A 26,710-nucleotide genomic window follows, 5' to 3' on the forward strand; every position below is an offset into this window, starting at 1 on the left:
GCTGAAGCTGAGAGCCAGGGAAAAGGAAAAAGCCTGAACGATTTGAAGTTGAGAGTTGAAGGACTCGCCAGTGAAGCGGAGTCTCTGAAGCAAATGGACACAAACCTGACCAGTCAATTTATTGCGTTATTGAGAGATGAACAGGAAGAAGAGAAGACCGACGAGGCAAGAGACAACAAAATAAAAAGCCTAGAGGAGAAGATTCAGGAACTCACCACAAATCTGACCCAGAAAGTCGGCCCAATAAATGTATCGAATTTGTTGTCCCAAATTGCAGGTATAATTTTATTTTGTTTTTGTTTTAGAAACATTTCATAATTATATAGAATGTAAAAAAATATCATGACGGGGAGAATACATTTTTATATATTTTTATCTTATTTGGCTTTTAAACTTTCTTTAAAGCAGTATCTATTTGAATTTGAACACTTTTTTGGCTTTGTCAGGTGTGCACAGTGAGATCTCAGCCTATCCGGACATTGTGGTCCAGGCCGCATGTGCAGCAAGCTATCGAGGTGGATTTGTTTCGGCCGTCAGAAGAACGTGTTCGAATGGAGCTTCCTCCTGTGACGTGGTCTGTAGAGAGGCCACCTCACAGATGAAAGCAAAGATGGGAAATCAGGGAGGAAAACAGTTAAGTCACTCTAAAATCACTCTAAATTATTAGTCTTTTAAAAAAATAATTTCATCCCTACTAAAGGGATTCCATTCTTTATAAAAAGAAGTGAAAAATATTTCAATTATAAATGAACGTAATTTTTTCATCATTGTTGCAATGTATTGTGGTAATTTTTTTTAATTTGCCAGGTTTATACACTCCATGTAATCTAACTTTCTTACAAAATAAGTGTGTTGAGACTCTGGTGTTTTTATGTCACAATTAAATCATGAGACATCGTAAAATAAACACCTAAGAGTTCAATATTAGTAATATTGTAGCTATCTTTAATTATAGCTTTTAACCATAAACTTATTAGTATGAAAATTAAATAGATTCAAGAGATTCATCTCAAAATAGAAATATTTTCCTCCCTTTTAACAGAGCACAGTGTGTTCAGACCTTTCATTTCTATGGATTGAATGGAAACCTTGTACCTGGTGTACCCGGGAAGGTCAACAGGATAATGTACCGCTACGACTCCAGTGCCTGCTCGAAACAGTTCTGTGGTCCGAATTTTTGCTGCTGTACTCTGTGAAACATGATTTTATTATTGACATTTTGACTTCAGAAGTACATGGTTCATTTTTTTGTAAATTGTTCTGTTAACCTTATAAACAAACAATTGATGAATACTATAATACTTTATGCATTAAAAAGAAAGGATTGTACAGTGTAGTTCTTGAGACTTGAACACTGGGAAATGGAAAATATGAATAACAATTGAGGTATTATGAGCAATGAGCTAACTAAATGATACCCCCCCGCCTCCCATATGGCAAAGTCCATGTTTTCCTGTGGCCGGGAAACCCAAAATATGTGTCGGATCAAAAAGCAAAATAGGAGGTCACGGAGGTCACACTGGCAATATGTTATAAAGATTCTGTGAAAGTTTCATTAAATTTCACTCAGTGGTATAAGAGGAGTTGAGGATAAGAGATGGGTACCCAAAAGCGTAACAGAACCCAAAAGCGTAACAGGACGGACGTACCGACAGACAGACGGATGGACATACCAATTACTATATACCCTCCCGCTTTTCAAGCGGGGGGTATAATAATGTATGATTGATATGATCTACTTTTATAAGTAGCTTGTCTGATGAATGGACAGTCCGTAGATGGAATAAATTATAATGTAAAAATATGGTAATTACATTTAATAAACAAACTAGAGGTACTGTGAGCAATGAGCTCACTAAATGATACCCCCGCCTCCCATATGATATAATGGCAGTGTCCATGTTTTGCTCTGGAAAATCCAAAATATATGTCAGATCAAAAAGTAAAATAGGAGGTGCACAATGGCAATATGTAATAAAGGTTATGTGAAAGTTTCCTAAAATTTCCTTCAATGATATGAGAGGAGTTGCAAATGGGTACCCCAAAGCGTAACAGACAGACGGACGGATATACCGATTACTACATGTATATACCCTCCTGCTTTTCGAGCGGGGGTATAATAAACTAAAACGATACTTGTACAATTGATGTCCCTTGAAGGAGAAATGTGTATCAAGAGATGCAGCATAATTTATTTTGATTATCACTTCAAGGTGATGTCAAGGCAAAAATGGTATTCTACAGGAGTTCATACACATGGACAATTTCACTTACAGTGAAAAAAAAATGCAGAAACCCTCGGGTAATTACATTTACAGTGAAAAAAATTGCAGTACTCTTAGAAAGTCAGATGTTAAACAACGATGCCCCCGTATGGCAGTATATTGCGAATCTTTGATTAGAAGTCACAACAATATCAACTATTTTGTTTTTGTTTATTCACTAGATAAGTTGTAATGACCAAGATTGCTTTGAAATGCTCTTGCTGAAAAATCGTTTGATTTGCTGCCAGAAATAATTTTTAGTCAGAGAAAAGTTGATTCTGTTATAAATTCCATGATATCTATGAAATGTTAAAAAAAATATAAATGGTAACATATAAAGATTAATGCTATACCATCATCATACGTATATTTGTAACGTTTTTACAAAGTACAAATAATTATTTAATAGGTCCGCTTAGGATTCCTTCCTAAGTATCATGTTTATAATATGAATCAAACAAACTTCAACAAAGATAACACTATGACAAGAAACTGATTGAAATTCACTATGTGTATATACTTTTTCCTCGGTCCTATCTGGATAAATGATTAGCAAACAAATATGAACTTAACGACAACGAATTATAAGAAAAGAATCAACCACAATTGAATCACTAACGATCAAGCAAATAATCAAATATGAAGTTATAACACTGTAGTTGCAGACTGAGTGGTTTAACCAACAATCCTGTTGTTTCCCGACACAGTCTGCAACTACCTAAAAAAACACCCTAAAAGTCACTGAGACACCTTTTATTAAAAGTCACCAAGACACTATTTTAAGTCACCAAGACACTATAGTCACTGAGACACACTATTAAGGAACTAGGTTCCTGAGCTGAGTGGTTTAACTAACAATTCTGTTGTTTCCCGACACAGCCCAAGAACCTAATCCAGGAGGTGTTACTCGAACGATGAGTAACGACCAAGTAACCAAATACTTCATGGGTGTCTGTATTTATACTGTTTCTACTTACTGATGATTGGTTAATAATTTACGAACACTGATTGGTTGTAATGTAAACGTTGATTGGCTAATTATCAAATGATACGATTGGACGATTCAAGGGCATTTCAATCCAATATGATTTTTTGTTTCATTACATTACCCACGCCTTCGGAAAAAAGTATGCGTCCTCGCATAGGTAAATAAGAGTACAATAAGGTTAAAAACATTGAACTTTAAAACTGCAGTAGTATCTCCTACCAAACGCATTTTTATTTACATTTTCAGAAAGAGACATAATCACTAAGGTAGGCTGGTCTGCTTCTCTTTCGTTTGTCATCTGCCTGAAAACTCTCCTTTTCATATGTTTCCTCAGCATCTTCATTAATGTCTTCAGAGGAATCAGACATTGTATTTTCTGCAATGTTATTCGCTTGCAAAGGCTCTGATGTTAGGATTTGGTCTTTCATTAGCCTTATCCTGTCAGTATGAATGACTTGATTTGTTCCTCTGTATCCACAGTTTACTCTATAAGTAACATTGGAACATTTCTCAATAATTTCAAATGGCCCATGCCAATACGATGTAAATTTGGGAGATGTACCAGCCTTACGTTTTGGGAAGTAAACGTAAACTCTGTCACCTGGCTTAAATGACTGCCAGTTTAATTTTCTATCATGGTACCACTTCTGTCGTTCTATACTCTCCTTTGTCATTTCCCTGACAACTGCGCGTGCTTCTTCTAATTTTTCTTGTAGCTCCCAAACCCATCTATTCTGTGGAATTCTCTTAATTTCAGAATGGACCTCGTATACGATATCCAAAGGTAGCGACCTCTCTTCCTAACATCATTTTGTTTGGAGTTGCACCCGTTGATTCGTGGACTGCTGCTCTGTATGCCATCATTACGTATGGGAGATGTTCGTCCCAATCCGTATGGTGCTCATTGACATAGGCTGATAACATGGTAGCCAGAGTTTTGTTGAATCTTTCAACCATCCCGTGCGATTGGGGGTGGTACGGGGTGGTGTGTGTTTTCTTAATATTCAAAAGCCGGCACATTTCTGTAAAAAGATTGCTTTCAAACTGGACTCCTTGATCGGAGTGAATAGTTCCAGGCACTCCAAAACGGGCTATGACTTCTTCAACTATCACCTTAGCTACAGTTGCGGCTTCCATATTAGCCATAGGAAAACTTTCTGTCCATTTAGTAAAGTAATCCGATACGACTAGTATATATCGGTTACCATTATTGGACATGGGAAGTTCGCCTAATATATCTGTAGCAATACGTTCCATTGGTGCGCCGCAAGTGACAACTTGCATCGGGGCACGTTTAGTAGTATTTGGTGATTTTCGCCTTTGGCATTTTTCACAACCAGCAATGTACAATTTAACATCTTTCTGCAATCCTGGCCAATAGTATTTGCATTTTATCTTCGCCAATGTTTTCTTTATCCCAAGATGTGCAGAAGTCCTTTCATCATGGAACTGTCCTAATACTGTTCGTCTTTCACTGTATGGCACAATAGCTTGCAAAGAAACTTTGTCATTTTCGTGCTTTTTCTTTCGGAAGAGCATTCCATCTTCTAATACCAGAGCATCCCACTGAGAACATAGAGACTTTATGAAGTTGCTATGACCAGAAATCTCTGATGACTCCGGCTTTACACCTTTTTCAACCCATTTGATCAGTTGATTAATGTCTCTGTCATCGTTTTGTTTGGCTTTTAAAGACAACTTGTCCTGAGGTGCAACACTACTTAAAGCATTAACTATATTTTCAGAAGATGTACAGCATGCTTTTCTGCAAGGTAAACGGCTGAGGGCATCGGCATTTGCATGTTTATTCCCTGGTCTGTGTTCAATGGTCATTTGAAAATTACTCAGTGATTCAAACCATCGAGCAAGCTGGCCTTCTGGATTCTTGATGTTCATTAGCCATTTCAAAGAACTGCATGTGATCTGTTCTGACTAAAAACTGTTTGCCATACAAGTAGTGTTTGTAATACTTTGTAAAGTAGACAACAGCCAACAGCTCCTTCTTTGTGACGCAATATTTCCGTTCTGCTTTTGATAAGGTTCTGCTTCCAAAAGCAATCACTCTTTCTACTCCGTTTTGTGTCTGTGAAAGAACTGCCCCTACTGCTACGTCACTAGCATCTGTATCCAAAATAAATGACTGTGTAAAGTCAGGATGGGCAAGAATTGGTGCGGAGATAAGTGCATGTCGAAGTGAGTCAAAGGATGCTTGACAATCATCTGTCCATTTGAAATTTGCTCCCTTCTCAGTCAATTTGTTCAGTGGCTTTGCCTTTGCTGCGAAGTTGTGTATAAAACGTCTGTAGTAGCTGCAAAGACCTAAAAAGCTTTTTACCTCTGTTAGATTAGTAGGCACAGACAAATTTTGTACTGCAGAAATCTTTGAAGGATCTGTGCTTACACCTTCCTCTGATACCACATGTCCGAGAAATTCAACAGTCTTATGAAACAAGTGACACTTTCTTGCTTTCAGTTTCAGGTTTGCAGATGACAATCTATCAAATACCTGTGTTACAAGATTTTCTAACATGTTGGTAAACGATGTTCCGATAACAATGATGTCATCTAGGTACATCAAACATATTTGCCATTGCAAGCCACTCAAAACAGTTTCCATTAGCCTTTCGAAGGTTGCCGGGACATTGCAAAGGCCAAACGGCATAACATTAAAATGGTATAAACCACGTTTAGTTGCAAATGCCGTTTTTAGTTTATCTGAGTCATCCATGTTAACTTGCCAATACCCGGAGCACAAGTCAAGGGTTGAGAACCACTTTGCTCCGGCAAGACTGTTTAACGAGTCGTCGATGCGTGCAAGTGGGTAGGCGTCTTTGACTGTAGCTGCATTTAAACGCCTGTAATCCACACAAAATCGCAGAGAACCATCTTTCTTTTTGGCCAAAACGACTCCTGATGCCCATGGGCTATTCGATTTCTCTATGATTTTCCTGTCAAGCATGTCATCTAGTTGTTTGTTCATCTCGTCCTGTAGATGATGCGGAATTCTTCTAGGAGGTTCTTTCAGTGGGCGTGCATCCTTGGTATCAATCGTGTGTTTAACCAGTGAAGTACGTCCCAAGTCTCTGTCTGACCTCGCAAATATATCTGCATACCTAGCCAAAAACTTCTGTAATTTGGGTATTTCACCACCGTTTAGATTAACTTTAGATCTCTCAAACAGATCCTGCAGATGAGATGGCAGATCTTTGCATGGCTTATTTATAGTAGATGTTGATTCAAAAACATTGTCAACTGAACTCATATTTGCAATAAATGTTCCTGGATACACTGTTTGACGTTCATGGGATGGATTCATCATTCAGACTGGTATTTCTCCATCTTTTACATATCCAACTGATCTTGCTATTAATGCTTTTCCTGATTTCAGGAACTTCTCCGATGGTTCTATCATACCTAAAACTTCTTTCATGTCGTAGGATTTTGACGGCATTGAGACTTTGCAATAAGTCACTATTTCACCTCTGGCAGGAACAACAATCATCTCTTTGGAGTTAATTCTAAAGCAACCGATTTTGCCGAAGAAATCAACTTCGTAAACTTTGTCGTTTACCTTCAAATACCCATTAACTATGTCTATTGTACAATTGTATTTCTTCATAAAGTCAAGTCCAATTACTCCATCAAGAGAAAAATCTGCTACGATGACATCTTGGCTATAAAAACTCTCACCCGGATTAATGCAAATGCTAGTTTTTCCTTTCACATTTAAGTCGGTTCCACATGCGGAAGAGACTATTTGATCGGTTTTGTACAAAACTGGTTTGTTTTGTATAGCCTCATAAACTTTACTTGACATTACTGATAGTGTTGCTCCCGTGTCAACAAGCAAATTCGCTTCAATTCCCTGTATGGTAGCTTTCACGTACATTCCAGCCTCAGGGTCATTCTGGTTTACACCAACTTGAGCTTTGTAAGACGTGATGCATTTGAATGTGTTTTGTACAGGATGTTTATTTGTATTATATGAATATTTCTTTTGTGCTGCTGCGTTTTGTTGAGTTCTATAACCTTGTGGACAGTCATATCGGAAATGATTTGGAGATCTACACAAATAGCAGCGTCTGTTGCTGGTAGCTCCAGGTTTCTTTTTGTATACAACATCCTGGGAATTCTATGCTTTCATGTCATTAACTTCCTTACGAAGTTTTCTTATTTCATCCTTTAGCTCTACCAATATACTTGTGCTGATCTGATCAGATATGGTTTTCTTGTTTCCCTCAGTTTTCTCTGACTGCATTGGTCGTAAGTGGGTTTGTTTTTCGAATATTTTACGATCAGATTTAACAAATGCTTCCAATTCGACAGCATGTCGAATAGCATCATTGAGGTTTAATGGCCTTGCTTGTTTTATTCTCAATCTCATGTCAGCATCTAGGAGGGCATCAATAAACTGTTCTTTTGCCAGTGTTTCTTGCACATCTCTTGGCGCCGTTGGGTATGCCAAGCTTGTGAGTCTTCTTATAGATTGTCCCAATTCTGGTAAAGTTTCCGTTGCTCGTTGTCGGCGTTCTTGCAGCTGGGTCCTATACAAGTCATTTTGATTCGATGGTGCAAATCTCTCCTCTAATGCATTCAAAAGTAAGACATAGTCATGCTTGTGTGTGTTAGGCAAATTCCCCAGTACACCTTAAGCCTGCCCTCTTAAGGAAACTGCTAAATATAAACCTTTCTCTAGTTCCGTCCACTTGTTCAACATGGCGCATGCATCAAAATGGGAACGATAATCTAACCAGGATCCCGAACCATCAAATGTTGCAGGTTTTATATGAGTCTGTGGTTTCTTCTCTGTTGCCGTTATGATATCGGTCTCTGTATCCTGTCTACTAAAGCGACGATCCTTTCGGCGATTAGTAATGTTTGACTCTGTTGCACTTCCAGAGACTGGTGTTGACATTAAATAACCAGGTCTTTTGCCCTCATCGGAAGGAACACTACTTGTACCAAACAACATTTCATCTTCCCAAGAAACTTTTCCTATGGGATTCTTTTTCGGTTTAACATCACCGTGAAAGTCTATATCTGAAAATCTGCTTGATGCAAAACCTGAATCTTTTGATTTCGTAACTGATCGAACATCTGGGGTACTTGTCTTATTAGCACTTGTATCCTTGGCTAAACCAGCGTTGTGAATGCTTAAACTGTCATTTTTCAACTCTTGTAACTTTTGCTCTATGATTGTTATTTCTTTGTCAATGTCGGTAATGTCCTTGTCAGCCATGTTTTACTATATGCCCACAAAATGAAAACAAAGAATAGCCCAACAAATGATACAAAGTATATAAACGTAATATTCCTAAAACCGCTGCCACCAAATTTGTATCGTTTTTACAAAGTACAAATAATTATTTAATAGGTCCGCTTAGGATTCCTTCCTAAGTATCACGTTTATAATATGAATCAAACAAACTTCAACAAAGATGACACTATAACAAGAAACTGATTGAAATTCACTATGTGTATATACTTTTTCCTCGGTCCTATCTGGATAAATGATTAGCAAACAAATATGAACTTAACGACAACGAATTATAAGAAAAGAATCAACCACAATTGAATCACTAACGATCAAGCAAATAATCAAATATGAAGTTATAACACTGTAGTTGCAGACTGAGTGGTTTAACCAACAATCCTGTTGTTTCCCGCCACAGTCTGCAACTACCTAAAAAAAACACCCTAAAAGTCATTAAGACACCTTTTATTAAAAGTCACCAAGACACTATTTTAAGTCACCAAGACACTATAGTCACTGAGACACACTATTACGGAACTAGGTTCCTGAGCTGAGTGGTTTAACTAACAATTCTGTTGTTTCCCGACACAGCCCAAGAACCTAGTCCAGGAGGTGTTACTCGAACGATGAGTAACGACCAAGTCACCAAATACTTCATGGGTGTCTATATTTATACTGTTTCTACTTACTAATGATTGGTTAATAATTTGCGGACTCTGATTGGTTGTAATGTAAACGTTGATTGGCTAATTATCAAATGATACGATTGGACGATTCAAGGGCATTTCAATCCAATATGATTTTTTGTTTCATTACATATTTAAAATCTTTAAAGAACATATGTACAAATGTTATTAATGAAATATATGGAGATAACGAACAGTACTAGTATTTATGTTCCAAAAATCCATATAAACAATACAAATTAGGAGCAGAGCAAACACAGACCTTGGAAACATAAGAGGTGGGATCAGGTTCCACAGAGGAGTGAGCATCCCCTGCTGGCCCGCCGTGTGATCCTTAACATTATCGGATATAACGGAAAAATCCGTCGTCAATTCTGTATAAATAATGGATTAACAATTGGTATGAAAAACGTCAATCAGCATTTGACTAAAAAAAATAATTGTATTTGCTGAGAAGGTTATTGTATCGACCATAGAACTTACAAAAGGATGACGTTAAACGAGACTGCTGATATTCTTGTTTCATCAACTTGTTTGTGATAATCTTTAAAAATCTTCTCCTACTGAAGCACTGGGTCAGGAAATTGAAACTTATGTTTGTGGAATATAATCAGTATGCCGGGGGTTGAGCCACAATGAATCATCAAATATTCCATAGAAATACATAGGAAAAATCTTCTCATCTACAGCAGAGTCATGATTGTAAGCGCCTTCAAATTCAAGTTGTTCCAATCATGACCCCCGGGGGGTAGGGTGGGGCCACGATTAAAAGATAAAACTAATAGGAACAAAACTTTTTTTCAAAACTTCTAAAGCCATGATTTGTCAAAGAAATATGATAACATACCTAGTTGCTGTTCATTGTAGATTCAAGTTTGTTCGAATCATGCCTCCTTTCCTTTGGGGATAGGTTGATACCACTAATAAAATACTGAACTAACCAAAGTACTCAGGTGAGCGATGTGTTCCATGGGTCTCTTGTGTTTAATACTTTTATTTAAATTTCTGCCTTTTATTCTAACTTCTTGTTTACATTTTCCAGTTTTTCATTTGACGATGCATGGATTCGCAATCATAGGTTAAGAAAAATTTATGCTTATTCGTCAAAATTGTTTTTTGAACATTTTAAAGTCATTGCTCGGTATACTAAGCGGCAGATTTAAGGGCACCTGTTGCGCCAATTATTCAGCAAATGACGCAAAAAAAGCGACAAGCACTGCATAGGAAGAATATCTATCATCACGTGCACACATTGTGCAAGTTTTTGTCAAACACAAAACATAACGGGTTATTTGGCATAACTTGATCAGTACATTTCTATTAGATATATACAATGGCTGTTCTTGTAGTAGTTCTGAATGTATTTATCCAGTTGTCCACCGCTGCCTTGATTCTAAACCAGTCTCTGACCACTGATAATGAACACCTCATACCAAGGAATTCCGACATAATACGACAATTACTAAATCAAGAGACGTTAATACGGATGTCAATGAGGAAAGATCTACAGAATCTCCAGAAAGATCAGACAACACTGGAGAGGGAGAACCAGGTACGAGAGAAAGAATTCAATAATCTGAAGGTCAAGTTTGAAGAATTAAAGAATGAAACCATTTCCCTGAAAAAACTGAATGTGAACTTAACTAATGAAGTCACTGATTTGTTGAATGAAAAAGACAAAACTGAGAAAATGATCACGGCAAGAGATGGAAATATAACTGATATAGTGAGGAAAATTGAGGAGTTATCCAAATTAAGTTCTTTACCGGTCCATGATGTTATCAACAATTTAAGAGGTAAATTCACTTATTATTTTTGTTTTTAAAGATTTTTTGAGTGTTCACACGCAATGAATTTATCATAAGGAACTGAAAGTAGTGTCTCTTTATTTAACCTCATCAGTTAAAAATTTATAAATATTACAAATAAAACCCATTATGGACATATGGCACAAAATATTTTATTTTATGAAGTACAATAAAATAAAATACTTTTCTGCGATAGGCCATTTTCATTAAAATCTCGATATTTGAGATGGTTACTACCTGTATGATTAACCAGTGATTTATCACCTGTTTTGTCTGTATGTCACAACTCATACCTGGAGAACTGTTCGATACGAGGACTGATGCTGTCATCAACTTAATCATGAACCGAATTTTAAAAATTCTTTATAGCTTTGGGCTTTAGATCAGTTTACCTACTGTAATTAACTAGATGCTGTCATGAGACAGTAATACCCGCACTAAGGTGTTTGCCTCTAAATACACGCTCCTACATACTGGGCGGCTTTGCAAGGAAAAAGTCAAAATAATTCTATAATTTACATGTATTCATCAAATTGAGTATGAAATTCTCAGACCCTGTGACCTATAACTCAGAACCTTTACATGCTTCATTCATTATATACCAGTTTGAATTCTATTAATGATGTAAATTAGATTTTGATAAATGTTTTGCTCATAATAGGACCTTTTTAAATTTACTAATCCCCCCCCCCCCCTTGACACTACAATCACACAGCACATACTTTTTGGAATAGGCTAGATGGAAAAGTTTTGTTAAAACATCGTTTGTTATGAATTAATTTAAAATTTGTTCTTGTACTATACATGTTAACATGTAAATTTCTACATCACATCACGTTGCATCACCCATTATCATAATCTCAGCGAGATGGGTAGAGACTGAAAATTTGGACTGACGTCTACTACCCATCTCAGACTAGTCCCATACAACGTGATTCGGGCTTTTTTGCTCCGACTTCGGCAGCTCGTTTCAATAAATACAGGCTGAAATAAATTATCTGCCCGCCTCAACTTTTTCCTTTGAACATCCCTTAAAGTGTCTATCACTATAAAACTTTCCTTTCTTACCTTTAAAATGTTTAAATCCAGTAAAATATAAAGTTGTTTATTTTTCCTGACAGCATAATGGCTGTTTGCTATTCATTTAAACCTTCGCTGCTGAAGAGTTCCACAATAATCTGTTTCCAATAATTCGTACTACTACTATTTCTTATAAGAATGATCTATAGTATGAATTATTGGAAACAGATTATTGTGGAACTCTTCAGCAGCGAAGGTTTAAATGAATAGCAAACAGCCATTATGCTGTCAGGAAAAATAAACAACTTTATATTTTACTGGATTTAAACATTTTAAAGGTAAGAAAGGAAAGTTTTATAGTGATAGACACTTTAAGGGATGTTCAAAGGAAAAAGTTGAGGCGGGCAGATAATTTATTTCAGCCTGTATTTATTGAAACGAGCTGCCGAAGTCGGAGCAAAAAAGCCCAAATCACGTTGTATGGCGTACCATTATCATATTTTTAGATTAAACACCATTTGGCACACCTCGGCCGATTCCCACTTCATCTGATAAGGTGACGGAATCGGCCGAGGTGTGCCAAATGGAATTAGTACATGGCTGCAGTCTGGTGTGCATTGCATTTTGTGTTATAATTGGATTTATATTTCATGAAGTTGACGAGACCTATGGCAGTCGGTAAGTACAAGTTTAATTATAGTGGGGGGTAAAATAAACCCAAACGATTAGGTTAAAGTTCAAAAAGGGTCGAAGATCATCGCATGCCACACTAGACGAATTTCATATTGTGAAGTTATCTCCCGTTGTCGATGTGACATTCAGTTACTGCCAATACTGGTGCGGATCCAGAATTTTTTTTCAGGAGTAGGGAGGGGGGTTCACATCTCAGTCAAAAAATTCCAGCCCAGAATTTCCTGACAAGCAGGAGAAAAAAAACTGAAAACAAATAAACAAAATAAAAACAATGATAGTGTGGTCAATGTTTTTCTAAGTTAGGGGGAGCTAGATGTCCAAAGTCATTTTTTATTTGCTTCAGTATATAGTCTTGTTTAAATAACAAAGCAAATTCCAGGGGGGGGGGGGATGGGGGGATTCCAATCTCCCTACCCACTCCCTGTCCCTGAAATAACAATCTATTTTGTGATTCCAATTAAATAGTATATTTTTTTCCATTTGACTAATTATACATATTTTGTTTCTTGTGTTTATATTATGTCTGTCTAAATTATAACCTTGCCCATAAGTTTTAAGTGGGATGGGCTATACAAATGGCTTCCACATTTTATAGGTTTATTTCTTGTGACAATTAAGACCTTTTATTTGGGTACCATTAATTTTTACCTCTGATCGCTTGACCTAGGATACACATTTTTACAAGAAAAATACCAAACTTTAAACTTGGCCTAAATTTTGATCAGTAGGTGCTAGGGCTTTAATGCTTAACATGTGTATTCATTGTGAACTGTCAACAGGTATAAATATGTTTGACCTTGACCCTAGAGTTTGAACCACTTAAAAAATATTAACCTTGGCAATTAACTTTTGAACAGGAATTACTAGGGATTTCTTTATTTCACATGTGCATTCCTTGTGACAAGACTTTCTTCTGATACTAACAATTTGAACCCTTTGACCTTGACCTTTGAGTTTGACATATATTTGAGAAACTTCAACCTTCACCATAGGGTTCCATACAGGGACATCAGTGTTTCACAAACACACCTTGTCTTCATTATTATTTGGTGGTGTCTCCATATGAGGGAAAAATTCCCAAGAGAGATGTATTCACAACAAACAAACAAATTACTAAAGAAAATATAAAACATGAATATGTTGGTCATGCATATCTCTGCATGAAAAAAACAGCTTTTCAAATACTGCAACCATATTGTAACCCTTTCAAAACACTCATTTGAGCTTTTCTGGTTTCCTTAGCATATAACGTCTGTCGTGACGTATCGTCCATCTGTTTGTCTGAAAACTTTTTACATTTTTAACTTCTCTAGAACCACTGGGCCAATTTTACCCAATTTATATAGAAATATGTACATTTGTATGTCAGACTGTCCATCTGTCTCAATAAATTTAACCTTGGTCATCACAGTCATATCTACTGAATGAGAAGAGACATTCATATTAAACTTATGTATTAGTATTTACCTGTGAGAATGGCATGGTTTTTTTTTTTTTTTACATGTGACCTAGAAGTTTGACCTACTTGCAAAAAAATTAAATTGTTATAAATTCATCATTTTGAAAGAGAAAAGTTAGGGCATTCATATCATAATGCATGTATATTATTACCTGTGATAAGACCTTTCCAAATAAATCATGACTTTTACTCTGTGACCTTGACCTTGAAGCGGTCAAGCCTAACCTACTTTTCAAAAATGTTGCATTTGCTTATAACTTTTGATTGAGATGAGATATGACTCTCACATTTGACATGTACATTAATTACTCATAAGAATTCAAGGTGTTTCCCAGCATGCGATGCTTTTTTACCCCTTGACGTTGATGTTTTACATAATTTTCAAAATATTTAACTCTCCTAAAAGATGATTAGGCTTCTGAGGAACATTAAGGAAGACTTCAGGGAAGACAGGGCTTTTTGCACAAAAAACTTCATTTTTCGACCCCCATTTGACCCCCTGGGCCAAAATCAACATTCCGAAACCTTACTGCACATCTACATGACACCACCAACCATCTCCCAAAAGATGATTAAGCTACTGTGTAAAATGTAGGAGAAGTTCAGGGAAGACGGGGCTTTTTGCATAAAAAAACGTCATTTTTTGACCCCCATTTAAACCCCTGGGGCAAAATCAAAATTCCGAAACCTTACTGCACATTTACATGACACCACCAACCATCTCCCAAAAGATGATTAGGCTGCTGAGTAAAATGTAAGAAAAGTTCAGAGAAGACGGGGCTTTTAGCATAAAAAAGATCATTTTTCGATCCCCATTTGACCCCCCAGGGCAAAATCAAAATTCCGAAACCTTACTGCACATCTACATGACCCCACCAACCATCTCCCAAAAGATGATTAGGCTGCTGAGTAAAATGTAAGAGGAGTTCAGTGAAAACAGGGCTTTTTGCATAAAGAACGTTATTTTTCGACTCCCATTTGACCCCCCGGGGCAAAATCTAAATTCAGAAACCTTACTGCACATCTACCTGACACCACCAACCATCTCCCAAAAGATGATTAGGCTACTGTGTAAAATGTAGGAGAAGTTCAGGGAAGACGGGGCTTTTTGCATAAAAAACGTCATTTTTTGACCCCCATTTAAACCCCTGGGGCAAAATCAAAATTCAGAAACCTTACTGCACATTTACATGACACCACCAACCATCTCCCAAAAGGTGATAAGGCTGCTGAGTAAAATGTAAGAAAAGTTAAGAGAAGACGGGGCTTTTAGCATAAAAAAGATCATTTTTCGATCCCCATTTGACCCCCCAGGGCAAAATCAAAATTCCGAAACCTTACTGCACATCTACATGACCCCACCAACCATCTCCCAAAAGATGATTAGGCTGCTGAGTAAAATGTAAGAGGAGTTCAGGGAAAACAGGGCTTTTTGCATAAAAAACATTTTTTTCCCCCATTTGACCCCCCGGGGCAAAATCTAAATTCCTAAACCTTACTGCAAATCTACATGACACCACCAACCATCTCCCAAAGATGATTAGGCTACTGTGTAAAATGTAGACAAGTTCAGGGAAGACGGGGCTTTTTGCATAAAAAACGTTCTATTTAACTTCATTTGAAACCCCTGGGGCAAAATCAAAATTCAGAAACCTTACTGCACATTTACATGACACCACCAACCATCTCCCAAAAGGTGATAAGGCTGCTGAGTAAAATGTAAGAAAAGTTCAAGAAGACGGGGCTTTTATCATATTATACTTTATTTACCCCCCAAATTAAAACGATATTTGCGCCGAAACCTTACTGCACATGTTACATGACCCCACCAACCATCTCCAAAAGATGATTAGGCTGCTGAGTAAAATGTAAGAGGAGTTCAGGGAAAACAGGGCTTTTTGCATAAAAAACATTATTTCTTGACCCCCCATAAAATATAAATTTAAATTTTTACTGCTTATTTGACACCACCAACCATCTCCCAAAAGATGATTATAGGCTACTGTGTAAAATGTAAGAGGAGTTCAGGGAAGACGGGGCTTTTTGCATAAAAAACATCATTTTTCGACCCCCATTTGACCCCCTGGGGCAAAATCAAAATTCAGAAACCTTACTGCACATGTACATGACACCACCAACCATCTCCCAAAAGGTGATTAGGCTGCTGAGTAAAATGTAAGAGGAGTTGAGGGAAAACGGGGCCTTTTGTATAAAAAACGTTATTTTTCGACCCCCATTTGATCCCCCTTGGACAAAATCTAAATTCCGAAACCTTACTGCACATCTACCTGACACCACCAACCATCTCCCAAAAGATGATTAGGCTACTGTGTAAAATGTAGAAGGAGTTCAGGGAAGACGGGGCTTTTTGCATAAAAAACATCATTTTTCGACCCCCATTTGACCCCCTGGGACAAAATCAAAATTCTGAAACCTTACTGCACATGTACATGACACCACCAATCATCCCCCAAAAGACGATTAGGCTGCTGAGTAAAATGTAAGAGGAGTTCAGAGAAGATGGGGTTTTTGCATAGAAAACGTCATTTTTTGACCACCATTTGACCCCCGGGGCAAAATCAAAATTCCGAAACCTTACTGCACATCTACATGACCACCAATCATCCCCCAAAAGGTGATTAGGCTGCTGAGTAAAATGTAGAAGGAGTTCAGGGAAGACGGGACTTTTTGCACAAAAAACGTGATTTTCGACCCCCATTTGACCCCCCGGGGCAAAATCAAAATTCCAAAACTTTACTGCACATCTACATGACACCACCAACCATCTCCCAAAAGATGATTAAGCTACTGTGTAAAATGTAGGAGGAGTTAGGGAAGAAAAGTGTGACAGACGGACGGACGGACGGACATGAGTAACAACAATATACCCGAACTTTCTTTAGAAAGTGCGGGTATAATGAATGGTGGTGATTAACTCTTAAAACACATCACTAGAGAACAACCAAGAAACACGCGCAATCAAGGCGTGATTCACTAGCACTTTGTAATATACATGCAGTCAATTAAGTTCCAGATAATTTTTTTTTTTTTTTAAATGATACTAGTTTATTGCTTTGTATTTCATACAACAAAAAATTATTTCCTTTGTTTTCGGGCAATATTGAATATATTAGCTTTGCGTCGGGCATGCGGAGGAGGCTAACATAATCAATGTTGCCCTAAACTCCAGTCAATATTTGTATATTTTAGACTAAAGGGGGAAAAGATCACTAATGTACGTATACATTCTAATTCTACTCTACTTCTGCTTTTTACGAGGGGATGCTCCGCTTTGCGTTGCCCTTGTGTCTAAATAGCATTCATGGACATGTATCAGGAGACACAATTATGCACATATGTTATCCTTTTAGTTTAATGCAATGTTGTCCTTTCAGATGTCCGATATCAGTTATCTGGTTATCCTGACCTACTTGTACAATCAGCTTGTGCAGGACAAAGCGAGACTTCGGGTCACGTGGCAGCTGTGAGAAGAACGTGTTCGAATGAGGCTCCTTCCTGCGATACAGTTTGTAAAGCAGCCACACCCCAGATGAAAGCTAGAGTGAATGAGGGCTCCAAAGAGTTGAGTATATGCTCACCAATAATAATAACTTTAAAATTCTTAAAATCAGTTGATCATTGCCAAAGCTTTCAATTATAAGTTGCTCATATACCGGATTACACAGTTTATAGTTGTTAGAAATTTGGAAGTCAAGAAGTTTTATAGGTTAACATCCCTTTATCTCAATATTGTTGCATTATTTGATTTATCAACACAAGTTATCAAGGCTTTTCTAAGTCACCCCTACTGTGTCCAACATAATTGAAATAGATATTTGTCCATAATTATGCACTGACTGACTCGAAAAACAAATGCTTGAAAAAAAAGTTCTCGAGAAAATGTTTTCTTTGAAATAATCTTTCTAAAGTTTTTTTTTCTTGTATGGTTTATATGTAAAAGAATTTTCAGCATTTTAAAGAAAAATCAGTTTTAAAGTATTGAAATATTACATGTGTACAAGCAGCTCCATCAGTAATATGTAAAAATATCAATCTAATTAAAATTAGATGTTAGATCCGCTTGCATACTCGCTACACGTAGTGAGTATGCGAGCGGATCTAACATCTAATTTTAATTAGATTGTAAAAATATACACCATGTTGACCGTTTTAAAGTTACCGTACATTATATATGCGTAGACATTTCCTTCTAAAACAAAAGTTAGTAGTTACTATGTGAAGTTTTGTGTCAAGTTAAAAAGATAAACGTTGCTTTTTTTCAGTCTTTAGTTTTCAGCTCGAAAATTTTAGTATATGTATACATGATTATTATTTAAAATTATTTATTTTAATTTTTCATACGGTGGATTAATTTCTGCCCAGTCACTAACATTGTATGATTTTTTTGACAGGGCAACATGTTTCATGTCTTTCCACTTTTATGATGGGGATAAGAAGATTAAACCAGGTGCTCCGGGAAAGTTTAATCGACTCATGTACCGCTACCATCCGGGTGCTTGCTCGGGACAGTATTGCGGGCCGAATTTTTGTTGCTGTAGATTTTAATTAACACACTGAAATTCTTTGGGTCTCCGCCAACAAAACTTTTGTGACATTTTATTAGGCTTTACTTGTTGGATACATGATAAATGAGAATTGCTAGCTATTTGCATTTTTGGGGGTGGGGGAGGACTAATGGTATGCATTGCAGTTACCAATGTTGTAATTGAAACGGACAACAAACTATCGCTTTATCATAAACACATGTGTAGTGAAGCGAGTTTATTGGTCTGTAGAGACGACTTTAAAAGATGAGAAGATGAAAAATATATTCAGTTTCGTTCAAAAATATGCCTAGTCTAAAGAAGAAATTAAAGTAGTTTATTAACGAATGCTGGAAAGTGGCGATATACTGTACATATCCAACACTGCGCCGTAAATTGCACTTTCTTTGCATTACGGGATCTGTAGTGTTATGGTTAAAGATAACATAAAAGAATAAATAACGCTTCAGTTCTGCAGCTTAATCATATGATGCAATGCTTATAATGATAATTTTCCTCAATGTATCATGTTTTACAATCCCATGTTAACTTGTGTAAAATAGTTTTGTTTTTATTGCATAATACTGGGTAATTATGAGTCACCATAAAATAAGGATGCAAGAGGTAACATATAATATCATTAATAGTATTTTTTAATGCTCAAATTTTGTCCTTTACTCGGCACTCAGGGCCATTGAGCAGATAGGGATTTTTTTCGTACCAGCACTAACTGCGACACGGGACATCGGTTCATACGGTCTCATCCGAAGGACCAGTCTCCACAATTCAGTGAGATTCCTGCTCAATGGCCCTGAGTTCCGAGTGTAGGAGAAAATTTGTAGCTCTCCCCCGGCAAGTGGTGGACGTTAAACAACACACATTTAATCAATCCATAGATCGAATAAAATATTTGTATCATTTGAACGTGTTTTCAGATATCTTTTTATATCTGCCCAAATTATGAGCATGTGGGGGAGTATGATGTCAATATTAATGCCTTGTCAGAAGACGGCATGATATTTAAACTTGTTAGCTCACCTGAACCGAAGGCTCAAGTGAGCTTTTCTGATCACATTTTGTCCGTTGTCCGTCCGTCTGTTCGTCTAGCTGTCCGTCCGTCTGTAAACTTTTCACATTTTCGACTTCTTCTCAAGAACCACTGGGCCAAATTTGACCAAACTTGGTAAAAAGCATCCTTGGGTAAAGGGGAATTTAAATTATTAAAATGAAGGGCCAAGTCCCTTCACAAGGGGAGATAATCAAGAAAAGACAAAAATAGGGTGGGGTCATTAAAAAATCTTCTTCTCAAGAACCACTGGGCCAGAAAAGCTGAAACTTATGTGAAAGCATCCTTGGGTAGTGAAAACATTAAATTGTTAAAATCATGACCCCCGGGGTAGGGCGGAACCACAATAGGAAATCCCAGTTTCACATGGAAAGATATAGAAGAAATATTTAAAAATCTTCTCAAAAACCAGTGGGCCAGAAAAGCTGAATCTTATGTGGAAACATCCTGGGATAGTGTAGATTTCAAATTCTCTAAATTATGATCAGTGGAGTTGGGTGGGTCACAATATGTATTACAAGGGGGAAATCTAGTAAAGAGCAGAATGGTCAAAGCTTCTCAGGTGAGCGATGTGGCCCATCGGCTTCTTGTCAGTATTTATTTTAACAAAAAAGTAGAAGGCTCCGTGCCATAAAACTCGAAAAATAGTTGCGATGCATATGCAAGAGCGACAAGAATAACATTGATTAAAATAATGTGGCCGCCATCTTTGGGGAAAAACCCATAGAATCCTCACAGTAGCCTTTGTAGTTTTCAGGTTTGTGACTTTGTCATTTGACTATGAAAAAAAATCGTTGCTAGTGTACCCTGATTGCCCTATGGTGGGACTACCCACGTAACAACAGAAAACAAATTAAACACAGTGTATTCATCATAGCCCGCCCAAATGTTTGGTAGCTTATTCTTTAAAGAGGAGAAAATATTAATGTTGTTTCTTTCCATTTTGACCTTTTGGTCGACCCCGCAAAGGGACACAACTTTTGTAATGAGTGGATTGTACTATCTTACTGATATGGAAATTTTTATGTCTTCAATACTAGAGATTATATTTGCTTTCAAATAAAAAGTATTCCTAGTATTTTTTGCTTCTTTTACGAGAAAAAAACCTCTAAAAATACAAAATATTACCACCTATCATTAATTTTAAATTTGGATATAATAATTCTGATCTTATTGGGTTGAGGTAAATTTACTAACCTGACAACATAAAGAAAACTTCTTTGGTCTTCACGAGGGTCAATGTAGGGTACGATACGTGAGTATGTTTTCAACTAAGAGTTTACAAACTTAAAGTAATAAAACATTTACATAATTTGCATCTTAATTAATATAATATTAAAAAAAAACTTTTTTTAAAAACAAGACAAGTCTACACTTCATGTACTGTGTAATCACTGTTTTGCAATGAAACGTAGGTTAAAATAAAGGATTCGAAAGCATAGTTTAAAAAATGTGTTTTATCTTTAATGCATTTTGAAATCTTATACAAAAAGTAATGATTTGGTATACCATGCGACAGACTAAAAACATTTACTGCGCAAGTATGTAGCAGATGACACAAAATTAAAGCTAAAAGCGCTGCATTTCGTGTGAAAAACCCATCATATAAATAGGAAAAATATCCATCATCACGCATTGCACAAGTTTTTAGAAAACAACACATATGGTAATATTTGACCAGTACATTAACAATAACTATACAATGACTGTTCTTGTAGTTGTTCTGAATGTATTTATCCAGTTGTCCACCGCTGCTTTGATTCTAAACCAGACTCTGACCATTGATAATGCACACCCCATACCAAGGAATTCCGACATGTTACGACAATTACTAAATCAGGAGACGTTAATACGGATGTCAATGAGGAGAGACCTACAGAATCTCCAGAAAGATGAGAGAAAACTGGAGAGTGAGAACCAGGCACGAGAGAAAGAATTCAATAATCTGAAGGTCAAGTTTGAAGAATTAAAGAATGAAACCATTTCCCTGAAAAAAATAAACGTAAACTTATCCAATAAAGTCACTGTTTTGTTGAATGAAAAAACTGCAAGAGATAGAAATATAGCTGATGTGAAGAAGAAAATTGGGGAATTATCCAGAATAAGTTCTTCAAATGCCAAGGATGCTACCAACAGTATAAAAGGTAAGATTATTAAATTTTCAGTATTTTAGTTTTTAAAGATTTTTCATTGTGCAAACACACAATGAATTTATCGTATGAATAGGAAATAGTGTCTGTTTTGCGTTATCTGTTAAATATTCCTGAATATAAAAAAAAAATAAATAAATAACACCCCCCCCCCCAAAAAAAATATACAAAAAAGCCAAACAAACTCCCCCAAAAAGCTCCAACACCAACAAGAACGACAACAAGAAAAAAAAAACTACGATGAACATATGACGCAAAGATATTTAATAAGTTTTTAGTACAATTAAATGAAATGTATTTTTGCCTTGGGTTAATGTCGTTCATATAATTTACATATTTCAATTTGACCACGACAAGATCTCATTTTCATAAGATCATATACATGTACCTTCTTTTGTATATAAATGATTAATTCTGGTGGTTGCATAAATAAATTTGTTGCATTAAATCAATATTCATTTTCCTCTTTTTCCTTCTTCACGAATAGTAAAATGATGAAAATGCAAATTGGCCCTTTCCCCCTCCAACATCGAAACAAAAATATTTCCCAGTATAAATAATAATATTTTTTCTCTAAAAACAGATCTATATAATTCAGTTCCTTCACATTTAAAAAGTAATGACATTATGAGATTGTTACTATCTCGATACTTTACCGAGTTTTTGTACTGACTGCAGATCATTTTCTTTCGGGATAACTTTTCCTGTCGTCTCTCTGTCTGTTTGTTTGCTTGTCTTTCTGTCACAATTCATGTCTTTGGATCTTTTTACATTTGGTTCAAGGGTTACTGACATTGTGGCCTTGACCTTTTACATACTTTTTTAAACACTTTATAGTATTGGGGTTCGAATGGTGGGTGCTGACGAACTCTTACAATCCAAAGGATTGAAGAATTTAACCTGCCTCAATAAATAAACCAGGAATAGTTTTGAATTATTTCAATCTATTACGTTATACATTAATGCATTAAATGATGATATAAATGGGTTCCATGAACCAATCAGTGCTACACGAACCAATCTGCTTTGTTGCAGGTTTATAGGTGACGATCATTCTACGAGATAAATAAAAGCAATTAGAAACTAGAGGTACTGTGAGCACTGAGCTAACTAAATGTGATACCTCGCCTCTAAAATGATTATAATGGCAAAGTTTATGCTTTGCTCTGAGAGACCCGAAATAAATAAATGTCAGATCAAAGTAAAATAAGAGGTGGACAATTGCATCATATAATAAAAGATCTGTATAATTATATTTAATTATAATTAAATTTTATTCTGTGGTATAGGAGAAGCAGCTGATAAGATAGGTATCCCTTTAAGAGGTAGTCCACTGAAAATCAGGCAATGGGTGGCACATCGAATGTCATGGATTTTTATTATTTTTTGCATAGAGACTTTTTAAAGGAAGTGTTTACACATGACAACATCAAAAGAAATTTTAGTGCTCCACTAGTCCTATTTTTGGTAAGTGTTCAATTTTAAGTGCAAAAAGGTCAACATGGGGTAAAAAAAAACAACCACGTTTTTATTTTGTTTTATATGTACCAGATACGCAAAACCTGAATGTGTCTATCAATATTATTTATACCATAGACACTTATCTTTAATTTTAGTAATGAATAAGACTCCAATTTATATTTCTTTAGAAAAAAATATGTGGTCCAAAATTGAGTTTAGCAAGTAACTTTTTGAATTCATTATCCAATTTTCATTACGTTATAAAACCCAATACATTTCAATGACAGATTTTTTTTCTCATGTTATTATGAATACAAAGTACAAACTTTTGAGTCACTCAATAAAATCAGTGGGCACCCGTATATTGAGAGAAAAAAAAGGAGTCAAATTTACCTATGTTTTACAATTTTTCACAATTAAACCTTATCCCGACCGGAATTATATAAAGAAGGAAATACTATAATTGTAAAGTTAAATTTGGCTCTTTTGTTGTAATATGGCCAAAAAATTACTTGATTTATTTTTTACATGTCTTATGGGTGGCAGTTGTCTTAAGTTTTATAACTTTACACATTTTGCATTATTTTCAATCGGGATCGGTTTTATTTCAATCGGGATCGGTTTTTACCGTAAAACTAGAAATTTTCTGCATTTAATGTATCAGAAAAAAATATGCTTGTCTTTTATTTCTGTTCAGTTAGTCAACTGTTTTAAAACTATTTTATCCATGGATTCAAATGTTTATACAATGTATTTAAAATACTAATGTCTTTTACATGTTTTACGTACATGAAGATTACAATCATGTATAACATCTGTTCGATTTCTTGATACTCGGTATTAAAAAAAAACAACAAGTATTTGTACAACTGAGAGTAAACAGCTTATCTTTATTAAATATCTTATTTCCAACTAAAGTTTTTTTTTTTAATTCTCCCGTGAATTAAAGAGTTAAATTCTATCATTGGCGAAAATATACTTGCACGTACCTAAATGCAGAAAATATTTAAATGTGCACAGTCTCGGCCTTATCCAAATTTTTTAAACCTGTCATCTATAAAAGCCGTTTCCCCAATATTTTCATCTTATAAAATTTAGTTTTATATTTATAAAAAAAATAAGTTATTTCATATATAGTATCATCATTTAAGAGCCTATAAATCGCAAGCAAAAAGCCGGGACGGGATGGGTGGGGATGGGGGGGGGGGGCAATTTTAAGGCGGCACATTAAAAAAAAACTTTCATTAATCGGAAAAATTTTAGAATTGGCCAACATGGTCACATTTTTTAACTTCATATTGAATGTGAGTATGTGATTGTTTCAATCACCGAATTGAACCCAAAAAAAAAAGACCAAACAAAAACAAAAAATACGCCCATGAAATCTTCCGTTTTAGTGGCAAATTGAAGTGGGGAGTTCAACAGTAATTTTCCTCAATAAATATTTTTTAAATCTTATTTTTCACTTTTTTAATATAATATTTTAAATCGTACCGCGGATGTACAAATATCATGAAATAAACATCTCAACTCCGTTGACTTGAATTAAATGTTGCGTAAATCTAAATACTAGTATTCATCTTTCCTTGATAATCAGAAGAAAATAAAATCTCTTCACTAGCTCCTTTTTATTTTGTTTGTCGCATGAAGGTCCTACACTCGACAAACAAAATAAAAAGGAGCTAGTGAAGGTTTGATTTTAATCAGACTGAGCAGAGACGTCGCCCGTGAAATAAATACATTTTATATAAAAATATATGATTATTTAACATGTAGGATAATGCACTCTGAAAAGTAATTAAACAGAAAAAGAGAAATTATTTATTTTTAATCGTTTTATTTGCGCCTTTATGCAAAGAATTTACAAACTTCTTTTGGAAAACTTGTAACTATTTAATTGTGACGCAATATTAGTCAGGTGTATGACGTCACTGATACATCAATGGAAATAATACTGCCAATCTTACGTTTAAAGGCGAAAATGAATTCTATTTTGAAAATAAAGTAGTAATTTTTTGTTAAATAATTTTATTTTGTGTATATATTCTAAATATTTCACTAGGATTTCGATAGTAAGGTGTTTAGCAGATTTACCGATGCCACGGGAGATAACTCTTACATCGCAAAATTTCATAAAAACGTCTCTATATTTTGACAGAAAACTACTATCAAAAGTGTTTTGCCCACCAATTTTATTTTTGAAACTGAAAGACAAAATATTTCTAGATATAGTTCAGCGTGAATTATAGTCCTGTTAAATAAGTATTGGAAATTACAGTTCTTTGTTTCTGACCTAAATTCAAAGGTTATATAGGGGAATTCAAGAACACGAAACAAAAGGATATTTTACTAAATAAGCAATTTTAAAACAAATCTTCGATTACATTATTCCATTTGGACTACATTGATATTGTTTTCAATAAAATTTCAAATATTCGTCACATTCGATGTGCCGCCTATTAATGCAACCCTGCCTGGTTTTTCGGCGGACTACCTCTTAATATTATAGAAAGAATGGCAGTGTCGGTGTTTTGCTATGAAAAACTCGAAATATGTGCCCCATCAAAAAGTAAAAAAGGAGGTGCACAATGGCACTATGTACATGTAACTAGAGGTACTCTGAGCAATCTCACTAAATGATACCCCCGCCTCCAATATGGTTATAATGGCAAAGTCCATGTTTTGTGTGGCCGGGAAACCCAAAGTATGTGTCGGATTAAAAAGTAAGATAGGAGGTGCACAATGACAATATGTAATAAAGATTCTGTGAAAGTTTCATTAAATTTCACTCAGTGGTATAAGAGGAGTTGCGGATAAGAGATGGGTACCATAAAGCGTAACAGACGGACGGACGTACAGCTAGACAGATGGAGGAACACCACCACACTATAAACACCCCTGCTTTTCAAGCGGGGGTATGGATATATTGAAGTTGGCGAGTCAATTTGAGATTTTCTCTAGTAAATACCATCTAGCTCCCTTATCAACTAAAGGCAGGGTAATTTATAACAAGTATTATGGACCATCTATATAGCACTTCTTATTATACCCCCCGCTTGAAAAGCGGGAGGGTATATAGTGATCGGGATTTCCGTCCGTCCGTCCGTCCGTCCGTCTGTACGTCCGTCCGTCCGTCTGTCCGTCCGTCCGTCCGTCTGTTACGCTTTGGGGTACCCATCTCTTATCCGTAACTCCTCTCATACCACTGAATGAAATTTGATGAAACTTTCACAGAATCTTTATTACATATTGCCATTGTGCACCTCCTATTTTACTTTTTGATCAGACACATATTTTGGGTTTCCCGGCCACAAGAA

The 26,710-nt window shown here is 35.9% G+C and overlaps 2 protein-coding genes across 2 annotated transcripts; both read left to right on the top strand.

The window, feature by feature from the left end:
* The first annotated feature begins 6 nt into the window (after positions 1-6).
* LOC134271346 (uncharacterized) lies at positions 7-1,196 on the top strand. Its single transcript, XM_062753565.1, has 3 exons — positions 7-277; positions 447-633; positions 1,043-1,196. The coding sequence occupies exons 1-3, from the start codon at positions 94-96 to the stop codon at positions 1,194-1,196; spliced, it is 525 nt and encodes a 174-aa protein (XP_062609549.1). The 5' UTR covers positions 7-93.
* A 9,185-nt stretch (positions 1,197-10,381) lies between these two features.
* Positions 10,382-18,818, top strand: LOC134271347 (uncharacterized). The gene is made up of 3 exons (XM_062753566.1): positions 10,382-10,988; positions 17,568-17,754; positions 18,585-18,818. Exons 1-3 carry the CDS (start codon positions 10,526-10,528, stop codon positions 18,736-18,738), a joined length of 804 nt encoding a protein of 267 aa, XP_062609550.1. The 5' UTR covers positions 10,382-10,525; the 3' UTR covers positions 18,739-18,818.
* The last annotated feature ends 7,892 nt before the right edge of the window (positions 18,819-26,710 follow it).

Source organism: Saccostrea cucullata, unplaced genomic scaffold (genome assembly GCF_032062105.1).
Source record: "Saccostrea cucullata isolate Sc308-1 unplaced genomic scaffold, CSIRO_AGI_Scuc_v1 ctg8895, whole genome shotgun sequence".
Taxonomy (NCBI): domain Eukaryota; kingdom Metazoa; phylum Mollusca; class Bivalvia; order Ostreida; family Ostreidae; genus Saccostrea; species Saccostrea cuccullata.

What these genes read in the sequence shown, in the direction of transcription:
- LOC134271346 (XM_062753565.1), top strand. Translation starts at nt 94, where the DNA reads ATGGACACAAACCTGACCAGTCAATTTATTGCGTTATTGAGAGATGAA. An exon ending in TTTGTTGTCCCAAATTGCAG is followed by an intron (nt 278 to 446) that starts GTATAATTTTAT and finishes TGGCTTTGTCAG; the next exon opens with GTGTGCACAGTGAGATCTCA. An exon ending in GGAAATCAGGGAGGAAAACA is followed by an intron (nt 634 to 1,042) that starts GTTAAGTCACTC and finishes CCCTTTTAACAG; the next exon opens with AGCACAGTGTGTTCAGACCT.
- LOC134271347 (XM_062753566.1), top strand. Translation starts at nt 10,526, where the DNA reads ATGGCTGTTCTTGTAGTAGTTCTGAATGTATTTATCCAGTTGTCCACC. An exon ending in TGTTATCAACAATTTAAGAG is followed by an intron (nt 10,989 to 17,567) that starts GTAAATTCACTT and finishes TTGTCCTTTCAG; the next exon opens with ATGTCCGATATCAGTTATCT. An exon ending in GTGAATGAGGGCTCCAAAGA is followed by an intron (nt 17,755 to 18,584) that starts GTTGAGTATATG and finishes TTTTTTTGACAG; the next exon opens with GGCAACATGTTTCATGTCTT.